The following is a 25,657-nucleotide window of genomic DNA, read 5'->3' as shown; positions in this document are numbered from 1 at the left end:
ATTAGAGTTATACAAAGTGAATATCTATATACAAATACGAAGTTATACAAATATGGATACAACTGTGAAACAAAAAGAATTATACAATTTGAAAATAAGTATAACACAAATTTCAAAATAAAGACAACAACTATTTAAATATAAAATTTCATTTTGTATATACATGTACAAATATATTCAAACAATTACAGATAGGCATAGAACTTTCGATCTGAACTTCAAATATATATATACATTTATATATTATACAAATTACCTCAATTCTTCCAAAATGTAGTTGTTCAACTGAATCAGATTGGGCATTTTCTTTATTACTTGTAGATGCAATATCTTTTCCTTTACGCTTCTTCTTTGAAATCAAAACATCAACTGATTTGTCTTGTTTATTGCTTGTAGATGCAATCTCTTTTACTTTATGCTTCTTCTTTAAAGTCAAAACATCAAGTGATTTGTCTTCTTTATGTTTATCCAATTTTTTGGTCTTTCCTTTTGATTTTGCAACCTGCATGACTTCTTTCATCTTCAATGGGGTATTACCAGACTTCGACATACCCTCTTGTTGATTAATTTGAGATTTAGCAATGGACCCTGAAATTTCTTGAAAATCTTGAGTTAAACCCAAAGAAAAAGATGGAAAATCATCCAAAAACTCTTGATTCGATTGTATACCTCTAGTGATTCTCTTAGAAGGTGTTTCTTCTTCATCCATGATTTTGAATGTATAAAATCAAAAAACTGAAAAGGAACAAAAAAATTCACAGTAATATACAAAAACAAAAACAATGAAATAAGTATGAAATCGGAAAAACAATTACCTGGAAAATATGAGAGAACAAATTGAGAGGGAGAGACTGAAATTTTGAATTTTGGGTGAAAAGGGGTAAAAGAAAAATTATGCAGAGACTCACAAGTAGCATGTGAAGCCGGGTAAATAAAGGCATGCTTATACAAAAACTGACAACCGTAATTATGACAAAAAGTAAGTGGCGAATGGTAAATAAAGCAAACAGTAGCTATTTTAAGTAATTTATTGATATAAGTTAGTTTTTTCATGTAATTTTCCCTAATAAAAAGGGAAAATTGTATGAAATAGCAAACTATTAATTTAAATTAAATGTTATAGTCATAGTTTATTTTAATTGTAATTCGCAGCAAACATCCCCTTTTTTTGTCATCTGATTTTGTATACAATTAGCCATTTTCGGTATACAATTAGTCATTTATACATTTCGGTATAAAATATGTTTGTGTTTGTATAACGCGAGAGAAAAGTGTATATACAAATACAAATACATATATTTTCGTCATATACACTTATAATTATACAAATACAGATCTTATTATACAACTTACAATGTATAAATAAATTTATACAAAACTAAACAAATTTGTATAAAATTGAATGTTTGTAGCGAATTATACAAATCAAAAGCTACCATAACAAACATAAAATTTGTTATGGAGCGCAATTATGCAAAATATAGTTATAACATACCAATATGATTTTTATTTTTGTTATATGTGAAAGTTGCTCTAATAAAAATCACCAATTGCACTAAAAATATATTTATTATTTAAAGAAACAAGCACTGTGGAGGTGGAGGTGAGACGAGGGACAAGAAAACTAAACTTCTTTTTAATTTGTTGAATTTTAAAAAAAAAAAAGGGGGTAGAGGGGTCCAGGTAGGGGGTAGGGTCGAGGGGGGAGTGTGTGAAAAATATTTAACTTTTTTTTGAATTTTTTTTTTCGGAGAAGGGCTTAAAATGCCCCTTAAATATTTGAATTGGTATAAAATTACCCTCCATCCACCTTTCGACCTTAAAAAACCCCTGTCGTCCACCTTTTGGCTCAAAAATACCTTTGATGTTAATCCTTTGACTCATATTTGCCCTTAATTTTAATAGCTTTCTTAAAGTTGAATTATTAAATATTTATTTATTAAGTTGCTTAATGTGATTCGTCTAAATTTAAACTTTTCTCAAATAAATAATAAAAATCATATTTTTAAATTTTTATTTTATTTATAAAACCACATATGATTCATATTTTGACGTGATACACTTGAAAATAATATTGAAAAATTTCAGGATATCTTCCTATTGGCCTATTTTCAATCAACTCCCAACTTATTATAATGGAACCCAAGTCATAAATGAGGATCCAACTAAAATTCATACTCACTCCGACTGATTGCCCATCTAAAAAATATTATTATTTTTATTAATATAAAATTTTCTATCAATTATCCAAATGTCTTGTTCATTTTCTCTTTTATTCTCTTTTTTAAATCTCTTATTCTTAATTAAGATATCTGGGACTCAAACTTGAATTGAACTCACATGTTTATGTATTCTTTTAATTTGTATTATTTATATGGTGGGATGAGGCTGGGGATAAGAGAAATAATTTTTTTTATTTTTTTATTTTGAAATTTGGGTACACACAAAAGAAAAATGTGATATTCGTACATATTTGCTTAATCAAGTCATCTTTTATTGAACTAATTATTTCTATATGAATGCATCGTTATTTTCCTCCTTTTTTCTCTCTTGTTTGTCATAAATTGAAAAAAATAAAATTTAAAATGGTGGAAAAGATCCAAATACCAAAAAAATGAAAGAGATAAGAAGTGGGGGGGGGGGGGTGTAGAGAGTAGATGCCTAACCTTTTTTTTTAATTTTAATAAGTTGGGGAAATGGAGTGTAAATTTGGGAACAAAGGTTTTAGGGTTCTTTTTGTATTGGGGCGGGTGGGTTTAGTTAAAAATGGGTGGGTTTAAAATTATATTAAATAATTAAATTGCAACCAATTGTTGAGCGCCACATAATTAAAAGGATTATTTAATTATTTTAAATGGTGCTCTGTTAATGAAATGGCTAAAATTGGACCCAAAGGTGGATGGGGAGGGTATTTGTGAACCAATAAGTGGATGAGGGGTAGTTATGTACCATTTTCAATACTTCGAGGATATTTTAGGCCCTTTTCCGTTCAAAATAAAGTCAACCATGTGAGTTTATATATTAAGTAATTTCAAATTATTGAACGAAAAAGGGCCTAAAATACTCTTAAACAATAAGATTTGGTACAATATTGCCCTCCATCCATCTTATGAGTATGGTCCGTTAGACACAAGTGTATTTTTGATCCAATAGATGGACGGCAGGGGTATTTAAGGCCGAAAGATAGATGGAGGGTAATTTTGTACTAATTCAAATACTTGAAGGGTATTTTAGGTCCTTCTCCATTTTTTCTTTCAAAAAATTGTGGGTGGGGCAGTTGTAGGGGGTCCGGGTGGGGGGCTAGGGTGGAAGTGGGGGATGTGAAAAAATTTAACTTTTTTTTTTAAATATATTATTTTTATTTTAAAAAATTTGGTGGGGTAGGGGGTCCAGGTGGAAGGCGAAAGAAAATTAATTATTATTTTTTTTATTTTTTTATTTTTAAAAAAATTATGGATTGGGTAGGAATAAGGGGCCCGATGGGGAAGGGTGGAAGTTGGGAGGGGTGTAAAAAAATTAACTATTTTTTTTTCTTTTAAAAAAATTTGTGGGTGGGGTGGGAGTAGGATGGAGGTGGGGCGCGCGAAAATATTAATGTATTTTGGCTGCAGGAGATTAAATTTGGTTAGAATTATTTTATCAAAATTATATTTGACTAACTTTATATTTGCTCATATTTTATATAGATCGATCTGTAATTCAACCCATTTTGCTCAATATATATTCAATTCATTCAAATTCGATACAATCCAACCATTTTTCAACCTTACATGCATTATTAACATAATGGATTTTCATGTATAAATAATACACACCTCAATACAAATTCATGGTATTAGTAATGCACACCTCAATAGAAGATAGAGTGTATAACAAATGTACATAAACTAAAAAGGCATATAAATATGTTACTGCCTATGTCCCAATTTATATGACTTACTTTTCTTTTTAATTAGTTCAAAAAAAAGATACACATTTATATAGAAAGTAACAATTTAACTATAAAATGTCAATTTTACCCTTAATGAAATGATTTCTAGTCACACAAATTTCTATCACTCATTTTAGACTACAAGTTTTAAAAGTCTCCCTTCCTTTCTTAAATTTCGTGCCGAGTCAAAGTACCTCACATAAAATGGGACGGAATGAGTATTTAACTTGGTTTCAGCTGACACTTATGTCCTCCAACTTTTTATGGGCATAAATAGGCACATTAACTAGTATAAAATTAAACAAATAGACACATGTGTCATATGTGACGTCCTATATGTCAATTTGTGTCCTACGTGAAATCATATGTGTATTATGTCACGTAGGATGCATATGTCTATTTGTTCAATTTTATATAAGTTTAAGTGTCTATTTTTGTGCACACCCAAAGTTAAAGGGCACATGTGCCAACTAAAGTTAAGTTAATAAAGGATATATTTATGTATTATGTTAACTAAAAAAATGTACCATACAAAATACTACTAAGACACAACTAATATACTCATTATTTATTGGCATAATACATAAACATGACTCTTAACTTGGATTCAGTTGGTAGTTATGCCCTCCAATTTTTGGTGTGCATGAGTAGACAATTAAACTTGTATAAAATTGAACAAGTAGACACACATATTGTACGTGACATAATACATGTAGGATGCCACGTAGTACACATAATTGTTATGTAGGGTGTCAATTGTATGATGAATATGTCTATTTGTTCAATTTTATACAAATTTAAGTGTATACTTGTACATATCCAAAATTAAAGTTCATTGATATCAAGTTAAAGTTGATGTTCATATATTATGCCTTCTTTTTTTTTTGATACCTTAGCATCTTTACCTTTTTTGTTATATAAATAAATAATCCAGTATATAACCTTACAAATCATTAATTCCTAAAAATCCTTTTTATTAGAAATGGCCACCCAAATATCCCTTCTTCACCCTCTTCAACGTCCCCCACTTCAACTGATCAAAAACCCCAACCCACAAAAGCAATGCCATCTTTTCAAACGAGAGAAAAGAAATCTAGTTGTCTCTAAACGTCAGCTGCAGAAGCTCTTGCGACCGGTTGTGTCGAAACTTTCCTCTTTGAACGCAGCCCAGCTACAGCCAAGCCATGCGGCGGCGCCATTCCACTATGCATGCTCGATGAATTCTCAATACCTTTAAATCTCATCGATCGCCGTGTCATTCAGATGCGAATCGTTTCTCCGTCAAATCTCGTCGTTGATTTCGGTAAAACCCTTAAACCCCACGAGTTCGTCGCCATGCTCCGGCGAGAATTCCTCCGGCAGCGGGATGAATCTAGCGGCGCCACTCTTCTCAAAGCACTGGTCACCAACCTCGTGGTCCCCACATCCACACGCGAGCCGTACGTCATTCACTACACCATGGATAACTGCCAGCATCAGCTCGCCGTCGATGTCATCATCGGCGCCGATGGAGCCAATAGCCGTGTAGCTAAATCGATCAATGCTGGAAATTACACTACTGCCATTGCTTACCAAGAGAGGATCAAATTACCCGAGGACAAAATGGGGTATTACGAAAATTTAGCTGAGATGTACATAGGGAATGACGTGTCACCCGATTTTTACGCGTGGGTATTTCCCAAATGCGACCACGTGGCAGTGGGGACAGGCACGATAGGCTCAAAACCTTATATCAAATCACTTCAATGTGGTATCAAAGCACGAGTAAAATCAAAGATCGAAGGCGGAGAAGTGATTAAAGTAGAGGCTCATCCAATACCGCAACATCCGCGTCCTATTCGGGTTCGTGGACGGGTTGCTCTGGTAGGGGATGCAGCAGGATACGTGACAAACTGTTCAGGCGAAGGAATATATTTCGCGGCAAAAAGTGGAAGAATGTGTGGGGAAGCAATCGTGAAGGCGTCAGAAGGCGGAGAAAACATGATCAATGAAGATGATCTAAAGAGGGAATATTTAAGAAAGTGGGATGACAAGTATTTTACTACATTCAAGTTCTTGAATTTGTTGGAAAAAGTGTTTTATGGTAGCAATGCAGCAAGGGAAGCATTGGTGGAGTTGTGTGGAGATGAATATGTGCAGAGGATGACATTTGATAGCTACTTCTATAAGAAATTAGCTAGTGGGAATAGGTGGGAAGAGGCTAAAATTGCCATAAACACAATTTCAAGTTTGGTCAGGTGTAATTTTCTAGGGCGAGAAATGGATGGATCTGCCCAAAAGATTCTCTCGCGAATATTTTAGGTATAATACATAAATGTGTCATTTAATTTGGTCTCATTTCACATTTATATATGTCCTTCAACTTTTGGTGTGTATAAGTACACACTTAAACTTGTATAAGATTGAGCAAGTAGACACGTGAATCTTATGTGACATAACACACATAGGATGCCACGTATGTATTTATTTGTTCAACTTTATACAAATTTAAATGTCTACTTGTACACACCTAAAGTTGGAAGGCATAAATATGAATTAATGAGACAAGTTAAAAGGGCATATTTTACTTGGTCATGTTTGTTAGTATGCCATTTGTTGCATGTGTAACCAATAAGTCTATCTATATGTACGCCTTTTCATTACGTAATAAGAATACATTCTAATAATCCTAATATATGCTAAGCATATAAGACAAGGACCTTTAGCACCTGCTGGAATTTGATCAAATATGTGATTTAATATAGATTGTCCAATGTTGTGGACAATCTTGCAAGGTAATCAGCCACTTTGCTGGATTCCCTATAACTTTGTCTGTCAAGTTAGCAGTGTCTTCTATAATAGTCTGAAAATGTGTTAAATTTATATATTTGAGTAAGGAATGAATATCTTCAATTGAAATCAAGCCTGTGGCTTTTTCTATTTCGACTTGGATTGAAATTACTGGGCAGCAAAGAAAATGATTCATTCAAATTGACATGAAAGTCCAATTACATTGCTAAATTTCACGTTGTATATAATTGAAAGAGGTTAACCACCTTGCTTCTCTCATGGTACACTCCTCTTTCCGTCAAGACCCTTTTCTCCTTTATCCACAAAGAAAAAATATAGAACTATTGAATAAAAATTTCAAATATGTACCAACTTACATGTTGGGCGGGCCCATGCTAGCACGGGCCATATTAATCTAGTTTTACTCATATTATAAGATTAAGAGAGTGTATCTAAATTTAGTTAGTCATGTAAAAAGGTATTCTTAAATAGTCAATAGTTCAAGACAAAAAATAATAATTTATGCCTAATTCATGGTGTTTTTAATAATTCTTTCTTTTTAAAATATAATCAAAATCAAATCAATTTATAAATTTTTAAGATCAAATAAAATAAAATAAAATCTAAAACTTCCTACTTCAATGTTATCAAAATTCAAATGGCACTTTCTTCAACGCACTCTTCTTCCACTTTCTACTTCAAAGTTATCTGGTAATTAAATTACAAGATAGCGAAATGGTCTGATGAGCCCTGATGAGCCTTTTTACTTGTATCAGTTTGTATTCTGAATTCTTCTACTTATTCCTTTGTCATCTGGATTTTGGACCCTTAAACTCAATTAAAATGAAATTTTTAATCCCCTCCAACCATATGTGTAGCTCACTCTCCTTTATATAATTGACATGTCATATCTACGTCAGATATATCAATGCCATATCATAATTATTTCATAACTATTTTTTAAAATTATTAACCAAATTATTTAATAAAATATAAAATAATAACATTTTAATTTATTTTTGGCATTTTTTAAAGTGAAATTTCATACATCCAATTCTCATTATTATCACTGTTTCACGACCAAAATCCACCGGAGAAAGTCATCGCCACCGTCGTCGCCATTTTTGCCGACAAATTCACATATACTTTCTCCCTCACATATCTTCATCTCCGCCGCACACCATTACTATTTTTATTTCCTCCTCCAGCCTCCACAAAACCAACAACCTAAGAAAAGGGACATTGAGGATGAAAGTCTTAAAAATAAAATCTTGAATCTCAAAAATATACAACTAACAACAAAATAATGCCCAAAAAACCCTAGAAACTAGTTGTAATAGTCACTGGAATCACTAGCAATAGATAAAGGAGAGAATAAATTGGACAAATTGAAGATCGATTAGAATGTAAAATTCGATGTCAATTTGTGGGAAAGAAAGCGGGGACTGAGAAGAAATCAAAAATGGGTCGTTGAAATTCTAGTTTGTCGCTGAAAATTCTTGATTGAAAATATAAGATCTACATTGTCATCTTTCTTTGTTTCCTTTCCTTTTCTTTCCATGTAAGCCTCTTATGTCGAAGAGAAAATTTAGAGAGAAGCAAAGAAGTAACTTATTAGGTATTTGCAGTAAAAAAAAAAAAAAAAAAAAATTTATTGAAATAGAAAAAAAAAAAGGAATGGATCTGCTGAAAACAATGCATTAAATATGAAGAAGGAAAATGGAGCATGGATGGGGTGTGGGGTTGATGGGAAAAGAGGATGATTGCTGGAAAAGAAGTGTGGTGGGGGAGAATAAGTAAAGTATTTTTTTTATTTTATTTTTCTTTTAAAAAATCAATTATTTTATAATTTCAATATTTTTTTGATGCAAGTATGATCTTCACTTGCCCTTTTAATGTGTGTAGCCACGCTTTTGTGCCAACTCAATCATATTAATGTCACATAAGGCTGGTCAATGATCAGAAGGTTTGATATATTATGTTTTACTGAGTATAAGGGCTTAGTTGACAAATGAATAAATAGAAGGGTTTGCAATACAAACTAATACAATTATAAGGGTCTGTCAGACAATTTTGCCTTACAAGATTGCCAACCTTTTGTGTCCACCATATTCGCCTACTAAACTCATTAAAGTTACGTGGTGGAGTGATAAGTATTTATTCATTTTTAATCAAGAAGTTTTGGGTTCGAGTCCTCTTGAGTATAAAATTACCTTTGTTAAGGAGCTTTACTTCCGTTGTGGAATTTCTCAGCGCGAATTCAAATTTAATCAGATTCTAATATGAATATCGAACCTCGAATGAGAAATCAAAATAAAAACTCACTAAAGTTAAAACCCCAAACAGTAAAATAAACAAAAGTTCAGTTTAGCATTTTATCTTTTAATTAGTTTATATAATATCACTATAGTTTACCTACCACCATTGCCAAATCTCAAACCTTCTGAAAAAACCCTTTTTTATCAGCAATGGCCGCCCAAACATACCTTCAGCTTCACCCTCTTCGATGTCTTCCATTTCCACTCAAGATCCAAAACCCACAAAACCAAACCCATCATTTCAAACAAAAACCCAGAAATCCAGTCGTCTGCAAGCTTCGAGTAGCTGTAATCGGCGGCGGTCCAGCTGGGTCTTCAGCTGCAGAAGCTCTAGCCACTGGCGGAATCGAAACTTTCCTCTTTGAACGAAGCCCAGCTACAGCCAAGCCATGCGGCGGCGCCATTCCACTATGCATGCTCGATGAATTCTCAATACCTTTAAATCTCATCGATCGCCGTGTCATTCAGATGCGAATCGTTTCTCCGTCAAATCTCGTCGTCGATTTCGGTAAAACCCTAAAACCCCATGAATTCATCGCAATGCTCCGGCGAGAAGTGCTCGATTCATTCCTCCGGCAGCGGGCTGAATCTAGCGGCGCCACTCTTCTCAAAGCACTGGTCACCAACCTCGTGGTCCCCACATCCACACGCGAGCCGTACGTCATTCACTACACCATGGATAACTGCCAGCATCAGCTCGCCGTCGATGTCATCATCGGCGCCGACGGAGCCAATAGCCGTGTAGCTAAATCGATCAAAGCTGGAAATTACACTACTGCCATTGCTTTCCAAGAGAGGATCAAATTACCCGAGGACAAAATGGGTATTACGAAAATTTAGCTGAGATGTACATAGGGAATGACGTGTCACCCGATTTTTATGCTTGGGTATTCCCTAAATGCGACCACGTGGCAGTGGGGACGGGGACGGTCTGCTCAAAATCCAATATCAAATCACTTCAACACGCTATCAGAACACGAGTCAAACCAAAAATTGAAGGCGGGAAAGTGATCAAAGTAGAAGCTCATCCCATACCAGAGCATCCGCGCCCGGTTAGGGTCCGCGGACGTGTCGCTTTAGTAGGGGACGCAGCCGGATACGTAACAAAATGTTCGGGCGAAGGAATATATTTCGCGGCGAAAAGCGGAAGAATTTGTGGGGAAGCAATAGTGAAGGCTTCAGAGGGTGGAGAGAACATGATCAATGAAGACGACTTGAAAAGGGAATATTTAAGGAAATGGGATGACAAGTATTTTACTACATTCAAGTTCTTGGATGTGTTGCAAAAAGTGTTTTATGGTAATAATGCAGCAAGGGAGGCATTGGTGGAGTTGTGTGGAGATGAATATGTGCAAAGGATGACATTTGATAGCTATTTGTATAAGAATTTAGCTAGTGGGAATAGGTGGGAAGATGCTAAAATGGTGATGAACACAATTTCAAGTTTGGTTAGGTGTAACATTATGGGGAGAGAAGTGGAAGCATCTGCCCAAAAAATTCTCTCAAGAGTATAGGTTATCTTAGTAGTCAAATATTTCAATTTGGTTTATGTTTACTATTATGTCATTTGTTGTATGTGTAACCAAGCTAGACTCTATGTATGTGTTTTCATTACATCTTATTTCCTCTTGTCTTAACCTATGGTAAGGAAATATTTAATTTTGATTATAAATTAAATAGAGTATCTCTCTTCTTCTTCTATTTTAAATTTTATTATATTAATATTCAATTTACATTTGGTTTACTTTATGAACAATTTCTTCAATAATAATTTGAATTGATTTTACTTAGGGCCTGTTTGGAAGGACATCCTGGTAATTGGATTTGATATAATTGAGTGTAATTACATTGTCTGTTATGTTTAGTTGGACATGTAATTACTTGGTCAGCAGGTAATTGGTGTAATTGGCAGGGGTAATTACACTCTACAATTCACGAGGCTGTGAATTGCTGGTAATTACATGGTGTAATTATCAGCTGATTACTTTTTAATTTTTTTTTATTATTTCTATTTTTATTTTTTTGTTTTAATTTTTTTTTACTTCTATTATTTTAAGTTCTTTTTTAATTTTATTATTCTAAAAGTTTATTTTTTATTTTATATTATTATATTTCATTTTCTTCTTATTCTCAACCTTACTTTACGTGATTCTATGCAATTTTTTCGTATTATTTATTTCTTTATGACATGCTTATTTTCTCATTAGCATAATTTTATTAGTATTCTAATTTTTAAATTAAAATACAATTTATTGTTAAGTAAAGTTATAGACTTACGTTTTTTTATATAAAAAAAAATCATATTTATGTAGGCTATGTTGAAATTTGCTATAAGAGTATTATGTTAATTTTTTTGTTTTGAATTTATAACTTATGTTATATTTTCAGTTTCATTTGTTCTAGTAATATTGAATTCACATTGCACGTCATTTTTAAATTAGACTTAATAGATTATCTTTTTGTCAAATATTTAATAATTTATGACATTTTATTTATATATTAATCTTTTTATCAAACATGCATTTCACGATGTTCGTAGAAACTTCATACTTTTAGTTTTTATGATCAATTCAATTGAAATATATTAATTTGAAAAAATATAAATCAATTATTTTTTCATAATATTAATTAAAGAATGTGTTTATTAATTAATATATTTTCAAAAAAGAATATATATCTTAAATATTTAATTTAATGTCATTTATAATGTTTCTTATTTGTGTAGTATAAATTTTAAATAATTAATTTTTATTTTTAAAATTTAATATAATATTATGATTGCAATTGTGCATCCAAATAGAACATGTATAATTACACTGTGGCATCCAAACATGACATGTGTAATTACACTCTGGCAACCAAACAAGTTAGTGTAATTACTAGGCTGGTAATTATTACCCTAGTAATTACACTAATTTCAATTATCAGGTGGCTTTCAAAACAGACCATTTTTTAATAATACATAATCAATCATATACAAGTATATAATTTAATCAATATCTTTTATTGACTTTTGAAAAACTTAAATAACTTGACGATCAATAACGTTTTGAAATATTCTTATCTACTTAAAATTTGAACCTTTTGATTGGAAATAATTTTCCTATAATTAGATAATTAATATGAAAAAATTAATCCAAGAACAATAAAAGTAAATTAATACAGTCAAACACAATGTATAATTAATAAGCTATTTTGAAGCAAATTTCTAAATGGGGAAGCTCTTTCAGGATCATCTTTTTTGAAATTTTATTCAAGAATATAATTAAATCATGGTTGAAAAAACCTAATTAGAATTAAATTTATTTGTCTATCAATAAATAAAAGTCCTAATTGTATTAATTAATAATTAACTAATCAAATCATCGTTTCTATTCAGTCTTTATCATTCGTGAATCATGATGGATATATTTTATACATAATAAAAAAAAAAAGTAGCATCCACAACATTTAAATTCTATATTTGCCTATGTATATGTATCATTATCATCAATATAAATCATCTACCTGAGACATTATTAAAATATCTTTTATAAATTCATGTGTTAATAAAAATATACATTAACTACATTATATGACAGTTGACTAAAAATGATTAAGTTATTTAATGATATTGAATTAGCATTATTTTGATTCTTGACATTCTCAATTTTCTGCCTAATTTTATTCATCTTCTTTAAATAAAATGCCACAAAGCTTGTGTTCATGCATTTTACTTCTATGTACCCACCTCCCTCTTTTTATTGTTCTTACGCAATTAAGATCATATTCAGTCACTAAATTAAGTACTGCTTTTTTTTTGTTTGTTAACTTTTCTTTTTCTGGTAAAATTTGTCAATTTTGACTTTGACAATAAATGAAAATTGCTTAACAAGTGTCATAATGTAATTAATGTACACTTTTTTTTTTATTAACACGTGAATTTATAAAAAAAAAAGTATCTTAATAATGTTTAAGGAAGATAGTATATGTTGATATTGGTGATATATAAGGGGAAATTTTCGGAAATAGCTACTAAAATAAATTTGATTATGCTCCATATCTATAGTTTGCATATTTATAGATTGCAGCTGCAGTTTAAGTTGCCTTGTTTGTATAATTTACAGATCAGTTTGTATAATTCGTGGGTATGTTTGTGTAATTGAGTTATTTTTGTATAAACTCGAAATAACGAATTTATACAAACACAAACATCTGAACTTTAAACAGTTATACAAAATTACATTATACAAATTCCAAATTATAGAAATGTGTGAATTATACAATCTTGAAACCCCAGCCCATGTAATTATCACTGAATATTGGTCACAAATGGTAATTAACTAAAATTATAACTATGTTGACTAATTAACTAGTATATGTTTGTTTAACCATGTAAGTTTCTCTATTGAGCAACTTTCACATATAGCAAACATAAAAATCATATTTGTATGTTATAGTTATAGTTTGTATAATTGCGCTCCATAGCAAACTTTATGTTTGCTATGGAGCATCAGAATGTATAACTCGCTGGCAGGAGCTTCAGATTTGTATAATTTCGCTGGAAGGCCATTTGTATAAATCGATGACAGCCTCTCATTTGTATAAATCATTGGCAGCCTCTCAATTCAATTTTATGTGTTTGTATATCTGCATAAAATTTGAATCTGTATACAAATGAATCGAAATAAAATATTTGTATATCAAATCCCTCTCTCTCGCTTTATACAACACAAATTATACATTGTAATTTGTATAATATGTGTTTGTATAAAGCGAGAAAGAGAGAAAGGCAAAAGAGAAATGGACAGGGAAAGATCTGTATTTGTATAGTTATAAGTGTATAGGACGAAAATATATGTATTTGTATTAGTATATACAGTTTTCTCTCGCTTTATACAAACACAAACGCATTTTATACATTTGTGCTTGTATAAAAGTGAGAGAGGCGAGGGAGAGACTGGCAAGCGAGAAACCTAGGGAGAGAGGTGAATGATAACTGTTTGCTACGGGTTACAATTAAATCAAACTATGATTATAACATTTAATTTGAATTAATAGTTTGTTATTTTATATAATTTTCCTTTTTTTAAAGTTATTGCTAAAAAATTCTAATAAAAGGGACTATTCACACGAATATCCCTAAAAAAAAATAATGGGTGTAAATTTTTGTCTCTTAAATTTGTGGTTTTTAATTTTTATCTTTTGTTATTTTAAATAGGGGGAATTACGATTTTAATTCTTGTATTATTACATAATTTTAGTTTTAGTCTCTGTGTTATTATTACAAACCACTCTCTGCCCTCTCTCGTTTGCCTTTCTCATCCCTCTCCCAATCTCGCTCGCCTCTCTCCTCCCTCTCCAAATCACACTCGCCAGAGATACAAATATATATGAATATCAATTACATATATACAATTATTTGACAGATCGCTCACCTCTCTCCTTCCTCTTCTGATTTTGCTCGCATCTCTCCTCTCTTTTCCAATCTTGCTCGCCAAATATACAAATACATATGTATACCCGTTACATATATACAATTATTTTGACAGATATACATATACAATCCGCCTCCACTCTCTCGCTCGCCTCTCTCCTCCCTCTCCCAATATCGTTCGCCTCTCTCCTCCCTCTAACATGTTAGCTACGAATCGTAATTAGCAAACTATAGTTATGAAACATAATTAAGCTATTTTTTAGTGGTTATATGCGAAAATTCCCCTCACCATGCATCCTAAAAATCCTATGGGATATCAATAAAAAGAAGGATTGCCTTTGGATCCAATGGGTACATAACTATTACATCAAATCCAGATTCTCAAGAGTACTTCTTGGGTGGTGAGAAAGGTGTTGGTATCTAGAGTTCAATTGATAAACAAGCTGAATAGCCATGGGACAATACACCATCAACTTGGTGATAAGTTCTCAATCCATGAGATATATATAACTTTACTGTCTGTTCATCCCAAAGTTAACTGGAAACATCTTACCTTACATCCAAGAACACATCTTAGATATAAATTTATACTATGATTGGCTATACAAAGACGATTTGCAACAATTGAGAGATTGTAGAAGTTTGGGATCGATATAATGTCCTTCCTGATTTTGTTTTTAATTTTGTGGACAACACTTGAAAGCTTTCTCTCATTTGTTCTTTGAGTATATGGAGTTGTACGCTAAACTGGCTAGGGCATAATAACAAATAAATATTAGATTATGAGAATGAATTGTGAAGTGGATGAGCCACATTGTATGAAGAAAAGATGGTCCAATTGAGATGACAAGTTGTGTTCTTGCTTTGATTGTGAATATGATATGGTAAGCTAGAAATTGTATTCGATTTCAAAAGCCACCTTTCTATTCTGAAATGATGATTAGAGATATAGTGTTGCACTTATACATTAAAGAAAGAAACATTACAACATGGGAGGAGTGCCTACAGAGACTGGCAACATATCCCTTATGAAGATCGATACATAGGTTTCTTGTTTGCTTTGTAATAGCTTAGTGAAACTAGTTGGTATGTAGGCAGGGGCGGATCTACATGGAGGTTAGGGGTTCACCCGAATCCCCTTCGTCGGAAAATTAAACAGTATATATAAGGTCAAATTCTGTTTTCATGTGTATATATATTAAAATGAACTCCTCAACACATGTCTGAGGCTAGCTCAGTGGTAAAGGGGGTTCGAGAATTCGCCTGAACATCTTGGATTCGATTCTGCCCAACAACACTTTCCTTGATTTTTTTTTTGTTTTATTCATTTGGAAAATCAAATAGCAAGGTTGAGATGGGCTCAACATTTTTGGGCTGGAGCTTTATTTTTTCATTTTTTTTTAATGTTATTTCTCCTTTTCAATATTCATTTGTTCGAATTTATTAGGCACATTATTTTCATTTTTTGTATTTTATTCTTTTTATCTCTATTACTCATTTTATTTTAACGGAACTCTCTTTTTATATACTAATAAAAAGGAACTTTTTTAAAAACTGTCAATTGTTCTTATACTTGAAATTGAGATAGAGAAAAGATATTTTAAAGATAAGCTAAACTAAACTTAATCGAGCGAATAAATTTGAAAGGCATGATTATTCATGATATTTCTTTCACATTTTTTTCAGTTCTATTCTAGAGAGATGTAAACTACATTTATTTGATTTATTCGTCTTTTTTTTTACCGATGAAAAATCTTATAAATTAAATAAATGAACAAAAAATTGGCGATGCCATTTATTTATCCTTTTAATATGCATTATAATATTAGTAACTCAACCCCCCACACATTTTTAAAGACTATTAAACAATTTTTAAAGTAACATATGGTTGAATGAACACTTTTAATTTATTTAAAAAAATTAAAATAAAGTAAAATAATAAAAAATAAAAGAAAAAAATAACATTTAAAAAAAAAAAGAATCCATGAAGCAGGGTAAAAGTAGGAAGAAACGTTAAACGCAACATGACAAGGCAAGTTAAATTTAATGGATTAATTTTTTTCTTCCCCGATCCGTTTTGCTCCATTTTTTTATTTACCTATTTATATGTTGAACCCCCTCCACGAAAATTCTGGTTCCGCCATTGTATGTAGGAGCAACTTGTCTAGGTTGTTGATGCTATACTTGTACATTGTTTGGTTATGAATGAAAGGTATAATATTAGTAATAAATAAAAAATGTTAAATTTTTTAAAGATCGAAAGTTGTTAGGACACCATTGATAGCCCTAAGGAGCCAGTCCACCATTAATAATTGTTGAAAAAGAGAGGAAGAACGAGTTGCTAATGAATAAAAAGCAAAACAAATAAAGAAGCAATTGAGATCAATTTATATATTTAAAATAATCAGTCTAATTATATATATATATAATTATAATTTTTATACATAATTCTTCAAACATTTAGAATTACTAACCCGTTATTTTATTTTATATATTTTCAAAATAATCATTTAGTTAAATAGTTAAATTTTATTAACTTCAAGGACCAACACCGCATACTTTAAATAATTGAAGGTTATCTATGCATAGTCAAATAACACATGGACTAAAATTGGAATTATACAATAATATAGCGACTAAAACTATAATTTCCCTTTTAAGTAATAAAAAAACGATCGAAAATATCCACATCTAAAAATAAAAAAACTCACAAGATACAAATTATACCTTACAAGGCAAACAATTATAATCACGAGGTAAAATTCACACGACACGCGTAATGTCATACAAAACATAAGGTTTGTTTCAGAATCCACAAGATTATATCTCTTAGTTTTTAAAATTTTTTTCGAAAAAGACAAAACTTTTCTAAACTTATGTATTACGAATTAAATACTATCTGACAAAAAATTTATAATTAGGTCATAACTAGAGTATTTGACCTAAATTTTTTATTAAATAAGAAGCGCAGAGATAAGAAATAAAAATGAGAAAACAACATAAATCACACTAGTAGAGGGTATAATTATGTGCTTTACCCTGAGTTTCCAAATTTACATCCGTGCCAGATTTCAATCTCCAGATATACGTATCTCGAATACATGAGGTCAAAATTAGGTTTAATTTGTTTCAGATACACTATATCCAAATGGATTCACATGTATATGAAATACAATAACTCTCTCTTATCTTGCTCGCCTCTCTCACTCTATACTTGTATTTCAGAATGTAGATTGTATTTCAGATATATGTATCTAGTGTGATTCACATGTACTTGATGTACATTAATTATCTCGCTTGCCTTCTTCCTATTTCTATTGTCTCTCTCCCTCTCTTTCCATGTATTTGTATTTTAGAATATATCTGATAGTAAAATACATATATCTCGATGTATCTGATAAAAAATAATCCAAAAACAGAAACAATCCGAGCATAAACTTGCAATAAAAGTGGCAAAGCCCATCACCTATCAAGTCGGTTTGGCCCATTGATCATCTTCATGTTCAATTTTTTTTACTAATATATATATATATACAATTATTACATCAATTTACTAATTATCGGTTTCAAACATGTATTCTGTGTGCACAAATTAAAGCAAATTCTCAGTACTAAAAAGCCCTAAAACATCTTCAATCTGAGTATTTCCCTTTTGCCGAGTGCCGACTGAAAATAAACTCTTATTTTTGCTTTTTTTGAGTTCCAAAAATGGGGAATTGGAACAGAAGAAGATGGATACCCAGAAAGAACTACAAGCAGGAAGATTTCCCCCCTTCTCAGCCGTACCATTACAACCAATCTCCTTATCATGGTACTCGTCTGTCTTCTTTTTATTTTTTCTTTTTTAGGTACTGTTTCATGCTATTTGTTGATTATCAATTATTTTCTGTATCGATTAATGCCGATGGTGTTTTCTTGATCTACAATTCGGTGAAAAATTTTGGGTTTTCTTTTGTTTGATTAGTTTTTTTTTCATTTGGATGATTAGTTTAGTTAGAGGTTGCCTCTGTATGTGTAGACTGCAGAGGATCCATTAAAGAACAAGCTTTACACTTTGTTTGGATGGCTGCTACCCATTGTATGTACTGTTTTATTAGTTTTTAAACATTGTTTTGATTGTTGGTTTAATTTTTATTGTTTTGATTGTTGGTATGTTTAAATCCATCATTAGCGACGAAAAGGCCCATTTTTGTGTAATGAATCGTTAGTTAACGACGAAAACCCCACCCCAGTTTGTGTAACGATGGATCGGGTGTGATTGTGTCGTTATTCTTATTTTGTCTTACTTATTATTTAATAATGCTATTTTGTCGTTTAGGTTTACCCTACCTTTTCATAGAATCTCTCCCCCCTGGCATTTAAATTGTTGATGTCTAATATTATGTAATGACGGAGAACAATGTAATCTATCTAAATATTGTATTTATTAAAACAAAATAGTACAATACCGATACGATACATTATGATCATAACAATAAGTAACAACCATCCAAACAGGGTCTCAATGTTTATTTGATGAAAATAGTCATGTTTCCTTGATATATTATCTGCCTAAATATTTGGTTTTCTGTTTTCATTTGCTTGAGAGAGATTCTGGTACTCTAAAAACTCATCCACTCGAAGCATTAAGTACTTTTGACAAGTACATAGATTTTATACTAAACAATAACTAGTTTATACATCCTGAATTTATTTTCTAGTCTAGTACACCAGCCGAACAACCAGTGGCGGAGGCAGGATTTCCATCGAGGGGTTAAAACTATGAGAAAGTAAATACGTAAGGATTGTAGGATGATAAACGGGTTGGGTGACCAAGAGAATGACTAACCTTAACCCCTAAATTTTAACTCGCCCTATCATGCTCCTTTTAACATTTTTTCCTGCACATTTTGTGCATTTTTTCCCTTTAAATTTGAATTGAAGAAAGTACTTTTTTCTTTAAAAAATAAAGATAAATATCATAGTGTAACTATATGGATACTGTATATTTTTTATGCTATTAAAAAATTACTTAGTAACCCACATGGCTCATTTCCTTTCATTTTATAAACTTCATTATTGTTATGGGGATCATTGTGTAGAGAAAAAAGTTATAAGTTCAAATATATTATGACAAATAAATTTGATGTGTTCAAATAAATAAATAAATAAAATACTTTATCATAATTAAGCATAAAACAAAGAAGACATTAATAAGTGAGGGGACTTACTTTTATTAATGTTTGGAATGAAATCTAGAGAATGAGAATTAAATAGCTATTATCTTTCTTATTCTTTTTTAATTAAATAAATCACGAGAAGTTGTATCCTATGTAAGATAGTTGTGGCACGTGGGTAATAACCATAGGTAGAAAAGGGAAATAAAAGTTTTAAAAAATGTTATCGCGGGGAATGGAACCAGTGACCCCTTGCAACATTTGAACCTTCACCGCTGAACCAAGCTACAGGTAAGGGTTGAGGGGGCTCATTTTATGATATATATACCTAAAATGCAGATTTAACCTTATATATACCGCGTAATTTTCCGGCGAAGGGGATTTGTCCAAACCCCCTGATTACTACCTAGCTCTGCCTCAGCGAACAACATTTGAACAAATTGAGGAAGTCCCACGAGCAGATGGAAATCGAGAAAATTAAAATCAATTTGTGATCATAAACAACTAGGAAGGAATTGTTTCCCATATGAAGCACCAAACACGTTTTAACACAAAGACGTGGCTGGTCCTCTTCATTAGTGGTATGCCATTGCCAAGTTGATATTGTCAAGATGCACATTTTTCCTTTCTTTTTCCGTTTGTTTTTGTTATTTGAGTGAAGGTTTACATACACTCTGGTAGAATATAAATGAACGATGTTTCGGAAAAGGAAAAAAGTTGTTATTTTAAGGAAATGGGTGGCTGTATGATTAAGTTTTATTTCTTAGCTGGTGATAGAATATTTTACTGTTAACGTGAACGCGTTGTTGTTACTTATCCAATGGAGACACTTGATTGACTGTTTTTTCTTTTCTCCATGATATTTGGCCATCACAAGATTCTTTTTTCTTACAATGTAACAGATTGGCCATCACAAGATTCTTTTAGATTGTGTTCGTCTTACTGATGGATTTTTAAAACAAAATAGTGCTAGCTTCTCTAATATTTATAACTTCTAGTCTTTTTCTCTTTTGAGTAATAAGTGATGTTAATAATTTCTCTGAGAACTTCACTAAGGCACTTCAAGATATGGCAGAGTTACTTCACTGCTAGTAATCTGTGAAATCTACAAAAGAATTGACATCATTTACTAAAGTCAGATTATACCAAGAATTTAAGATTTGTAAGCACCTAGTGTTATGGTTAAAGTAGCTGAATATCTGACCATGATAGATCCATTCAATTGATCTGTCGATTGAAAATATTCCTCCTCATGTTCAATTTCTTTTTTCTACAGTTCTGCATTCACTTATGGAGATCTCCTGGTGTAGGAATAGGTAAATAAATCTGAAAAGACTTTTAGAGTTATACCTTAATACCTATGGAGTAGACCATTTTCTGGTTTCTCTGCCATGTAAACCTGGTGGTAGAATCTCCTTATATGCGTCAGTGGGGCTACTCAATGGAGCCACTTGTTGTTCCTGAAATCCAATTTCCATACATCCCATACTTTCCCCTAATCACTCATTTCCCATTAGAATGTGCTTCTCATTGCTAAGTCCCCATAGTCATATGCAAATTTTTTTTTTATTTCTGTCTGTTACCTTTGTTCTTTTTTTAAAAAATTTCCGACCCCTAAACTATTCCATCTGTTGGAAGCTGTGACCGTTGCGCTTTTGACCAATATACTTCTAGTCTTAATGATGATGAGAACTGTCAAATTTGATTAATTAATTTTGTTGATTACACTGGTTATGTTGTTGTTGTAGAGTTATTGAACTACGTGTGTAGGGGGGTGGGGGAGTTATCAGTTATCAGTGCCTTAGAGCTCTGATTCTTGATACCCTTTTTGACCATTTACATATTATCATCTTCCTATAATTTCACATATCATACTGAATCGCTTCTGTAAGAACTGTGACTTCATTTATTTTCCCAGTTCTGAATTTAGGAAAACGATGAGAGCTATGTTGCTGTGCCTTTTAAGTTCTTAGAACAGATACCTTGACTACTTAGACCTGCTAAAATTGGTTGATAGCATTAGAAGTTCATATCAAATAGTGATGCCATAGAATAGTAAACTTTTGTCCTCCTTTTGAAATATTTTGTAAGATAGAGTATTTTACATTCTATTGGATTAAGCTTGTCTTTCACGAGTCCCTGAAGCTGTAACTAAGAATTTAAAATGATTCACCCCCCTTAGTTGGGACTTGAACCTCTGTCTAATTATTAATTTGTTCTACCAATTAGCTTATGAGGAAGACCTTTCTCTTTTTAAATTTTCGCGTGTGAATCGTCTTCCAGAAATGTTTGGTTGTCATTCTTATCTCTTGAGACTGTTATTGCTGCAAAGTCTGTCATTCTCACTTTTCGGTCCGTAATTATGTTAGGAAGGTAGATATTTAAAAATCAGAAGCATGTGAGGTGCTTGTCTGGGTTACTGTAAATAATATAAAGGAGAATTGTTGAAAGGGGACCTAGCTGAATCTGTAAATAGGGAGACAACGTATACCTTCTCTGTTAAGGAAATTGGTTCATGTTTCAATTTGTCATTGTTTTGACCTGGAAAATAACAAGCATTGAATAGCTGTCCTTTTACACTAACCTCTTGTACAAGGAATTATATTCCTGCCTCAGAGATTTAGTTCAGGGCAAAAGGCAGTAGGGCTCGAGATTGTGGTTGGCACAAGTCACGACTCAAATCCTAACTGGTGAACCAAGTCTGGTATTTAAGTGGAGTTGGTAGAAAGTTGGAAGTGTTGAAGCCAGCTGACCCAGCTCCAATATTCCTCTGAAATTTGTGTGTCTAGATTATGTGCTTTAAAAGTTATACACACACATATACACGTGTGTATGTATATGTAAAAAGATCTTGATAGACATGCTTGGAATTCTGATTGTTGTGGAAGTTTTGTCATTTTAATAAAATACATCTCTTCATATATTTCCTTCAGTTTCTTCTTCTTTCTTCATCTTCTTTTAAAATTAAATGAAAAGTCTATTTCACATAAAATATTTTCATCTGCACATCTGCTTGAATGCTATCAAGTCTTGTATTATCTACAGAATCTGATAACTTCTTCTTTTTGGCCTTTTAAAGCTATCCAGCAAAACAGTGTCCCATTATGGGAAATAGATTTCTGCAGAGCAGCCGGGATTCCCTGGCACAAGGTTGTGAGTGCAAAAACATATATGTACTGTTATGAAAATGTGGTTAAGTGGGATGATTCTGCAGGTCAAGAAGCATTCAACGATGCAAAAAGGAGATATTGGGCGGAGATTCGTGGTCTTCCCCCTCAGAATCCTCCTCCCAATCCAGATTTGTACATTGATAAAGTTGATTGGGACTCAGCTATCGATCCGGAGCTGATATTAGATTTGGACAGAGAATATTTTAACCCTAATGAAGTTAAAAACTCTGTCAAGTCTGAGAACAACTTAGTTCCTGGATGCACCCTGGTATGGGAGGATAAAAATGCTGATAATGGTGAAAATCATTGGGGAAGTGGTAATGTTCAGGGCTCTAAAACTGCTGCTAATGGTGAAAATCCTTGGGAAAGTGGCAATGTGCAGGGCTCTAAAACTGCTGCTAATGGTGAAAATCCTTGGGAAAGTGGCAATGTGCAGGGCTCTAAAACTGCTGCTAATGGTGAAAATCCTTGGGAAAGTGGCAATGTGCAGGGCTCTAAAACTGCTGCTAATGGTGAAAATCCTTGGGAAAGTGGCAATGTGCAGGGCTCTAAAACTGCTGCTAATGGTGAAAATCCTTGGGAAAGTGGCAATGTGCAGGGCTCTAAAACTGCTGCTAATGGTGAAAATCCTTGGGAAAGTGGCAATGTGCAGGGCTCTAAAACTGCTGCTAATGGTGAAAATCCTTGGGAAAGTGGCAATGTGCAGGGCTCTAAAACTGCTGCTAATGGTGAAAATCCTTGGGAAAGTGGCAATGTGCAGGGCTCTAAAACTGCTGCTAATGGTGAAAATCCTTGGGAAAGTGGCAATGTGCAGGGCTCTAAAACTGCTGCTAATGGTGAAAATCCTTGGGAAAGTGGCAATGTGCAGGGCTCTAAAACTGCTGCTAATGGTGAAAATCCTTGGGAAAGTGGCAATGTGCAGGGCTCTAAAACTGCTGCTAATGGTGAAAATCCTTGGGAAAGTGGCAATGTGCAGGGCTCAAAGCCTGGTGACAATCGTGAAAATCCTTGGGAAAGTGCTTCTATTGAGGATACGAAGCAGACTTGGAATGAATGGTATACCCCTGTAAACATCAAAGATGATAATCCGTGGGAAAGGAGTTCCCCTAAAACCCAGGGCATCTTGAAGGACACTGCCTGGGGAGGCTGTGGAAATGAGTCATGGGGTTGGAACACGGGGATGAATTATGAGAATGGATATGCTTGTGTTGATAACAGTTTCAGCAATTTGTGGCATCAAAGTGGTGCATGTGTTTCTGGTGCTAAAGGAAATGAATGGGTTGATAATAGCGTTGGTTCCTGGGGTCAAACCTATTGGAATACTGGGGGGCATGAGCAGCGGAATTCAGACTATGGCTCTCGTTGGAATAGGAATCTTAGTCGAGGTGGTGGAACAACCTCAAAAGACAGAAGATGGAGAGGATCTGAGGTCACGTCTTGGGATTATCAGCAACAACCAAGGCAGAGTAATGAGAGAAATGTGGATTTTGGAAGACCTAGCAGAGGTGATAAAACCTTTTATACTGGTTCGCGCAAGAGGGAAAGTTCTTCACAACATGTGCCGAGGTACAAAAGCTCAAGGTTTCAAAGTGATGAACAGAGGACTGCGACCAATTGGAGAGAAGAAAAAACACAGAAGAGGGTTACTTTTAACATGTATGACTAGTTGATCAGCTCCTTAAGTTGGCTTTTCAATGAAAAGTTGACCAACTTCTGGATCTTTTTGTATGTTATGTAACATCATTGGGTGTTACTGAGTCTAATGGTGGAGCAGTTGCAACCATGATCTTGCAGAGGGATGGTAGAAAAGTAAGCAAGTTGGAAGGCAGTGGAATAGGAGAATGTTTATGGCATTGAGCGGAAATTTGTAACATAAAAAAGCTCATTTCTGTTCCATTTATTTATTTTTGGTTAAAGAGAAAATATCCTGTTGGATGGTGGATAGTTGGGTAGGTATGATAGATGAATGATAAATTGCATGTTGCTAAGCCCATGTACCTTTGCTGTAAGTGGCTTTGATATCTCGATGTAAGCTTGTAAATCTTTATATAACTTCACCCTTTTCCCCTCTGGGAATTGGCAACAGGTATAAAATGCATCGAGGGCTTTTGTACTTTTAGCCTTGCTGTGACTTGTATGCCTTGTAACTGTCGTTTTAGATGCATGTTGGCAGATCAAAGAGTGGATGTCATGGTCCTGGTGCATCTCTTTGAACTCATTTCAAAGAAGTTCAAGCTGAATGGTGATGGTATCACTACTTAGGCGGAACTTTTTTTTTCTTGGAGAAAATTGTGATGTTTGGGCCTGCGTGCACGCACCTTAATGAATTCTATGGGATACCTACCATCAGGTGACTCTGTCGGCCATGGCAGTTACCACCAAAGCTAGAACAGATGGGAAGAGATCACCCATGGATGCAGTTCTAAAAGGGTTTGGTGGAGCTTAATTATACATCAATGGTCGCATCAAGCACCTTGATATACACTGTTGACATTTAGACTTGTTCTTACCCTTGAAAATCAGTTAGAGTTGATACATATCTTATTGCTAATATGAATATGATTCAAGGGTGCGGACCAATAGTTAATGATGAAAAATGAAAAATTAGAAGATGTTAGTTTTTTTTTTTCTTTTCACGCCTATCCTAGAAAGGATCAAGTAAAATGTATTCAAATTCTATACTTTGATACGGCGTTTTCAAAAAAATTGCGTTATTTTATTATAATAAAATTTTAACGAAGTATTGTAAAAATCAATGTCCAAATCAAGTGTTATCATATATATAAAATTTGCTTTATAATTTGATCTGTTATATTTCAAATTTGAAATAAATAATTTTGATTATGAAAAACATGTTTGAAGTCTTTTAAATAAAAATGAGTACCTCATTCATATAT

The 25,657-nt window shown here is 32.8% G+C and overlaps 2 protein-coding genes and 1 pseudogene across 3 annotated transcripts; all 3 read left to right on the top strand.

Annotated features, from left to right (window-relative positions):
* Positions 1–5,041: 5,041 nt before the first annotated feature.
* On the top strand, positions 5,042–6,232 carry LOC102599900 (geranylgeranyl diphosphate reductase, chloroplastic-like; the record flags this gene model as incomplete). The annotated part of the gene is made up of 1 exon (XM_006345414.1): positions 5,042–6,232. A coding segment is annotated over one exon (1,191 nt), but the record flags the coding sequence as incomplete, so codon positions are not given.
* Positions 6,233–9,098: 2,866 nt separating this feature from the next.
* On the top strand, positions 9,099–10,702 carry LOC102592661 (geranylgeranyl diphosphate reductase, chloroplastic-like; annotated as a pseudogene). Its single transcript, XR_367154.2, has one exon. The product of XR_367154.2 is annotated as a geranylgeranyl diphosphate reductase, chloroplastic-like (transcript).
* Positions 10,703–17,979: 7,277 nt separating this feature from the next.
* On the top strand, positions 17,980–24,879 carry LOC102592317 (protein RNA-directed DNA methylation 3). Its single transcript, XM_006345313.2, has 2 exons — positions 17,980–18,245; positions 22,670–24,879. The coding sequence occupies exons 1-2, from the start codon at positions 18,143–18,145 to the stop codon at positions 24,424–24,426; spliced, it is 1,860 nt and encodes a 619-aa protein (XP_006345375.1). The 5' UTR covers positions 17,980–18,142; the 3' UTR covers positions 24,427–24,879.
* Positions 24,880–25,657: the final 778 nt, after the last annotated feature.

This window comes from Solanum tuberosum, unplaced genomic scaffold (genome assembly GCF_000226075.1).
Source record: "Solanum tuberosum cultivar DM 1-3 516 R44 unplaced genomic scaffold, SolTub_3.0 scf00068, whole genome shotgun sequence".
In the NCBI taxonomy this organism is placed as follows: Eukaryota; Viridiplantae; Streptophyta; class Magnoliopsida; order Solanales; family Solanaceae; genus Solanum; species Solanum tuberosum.
The sequence above is the reverse complement of the archived record's forward strand: the minus strand, read 5'-3'. Positions and strand labels throughout refer to the sequence as shown.

Bases quoted from the DNA above. Each gene is read 5' to 3' on its own strand.
- LOC102592317 (XM_006345313.2), top strand. From the start codon at position 18,143: ATGGGGAATTGGAACAGAAGAAGATGGATACCCAGAAAGAACTACAAG. The intron at 18,246-22,669 runs GTACTCGTCTGT...GGCCTTTTAAAG, and splicing joins CAACCAATCTCCTTATCATG to CTATCCAGCAAAACAGTGTC.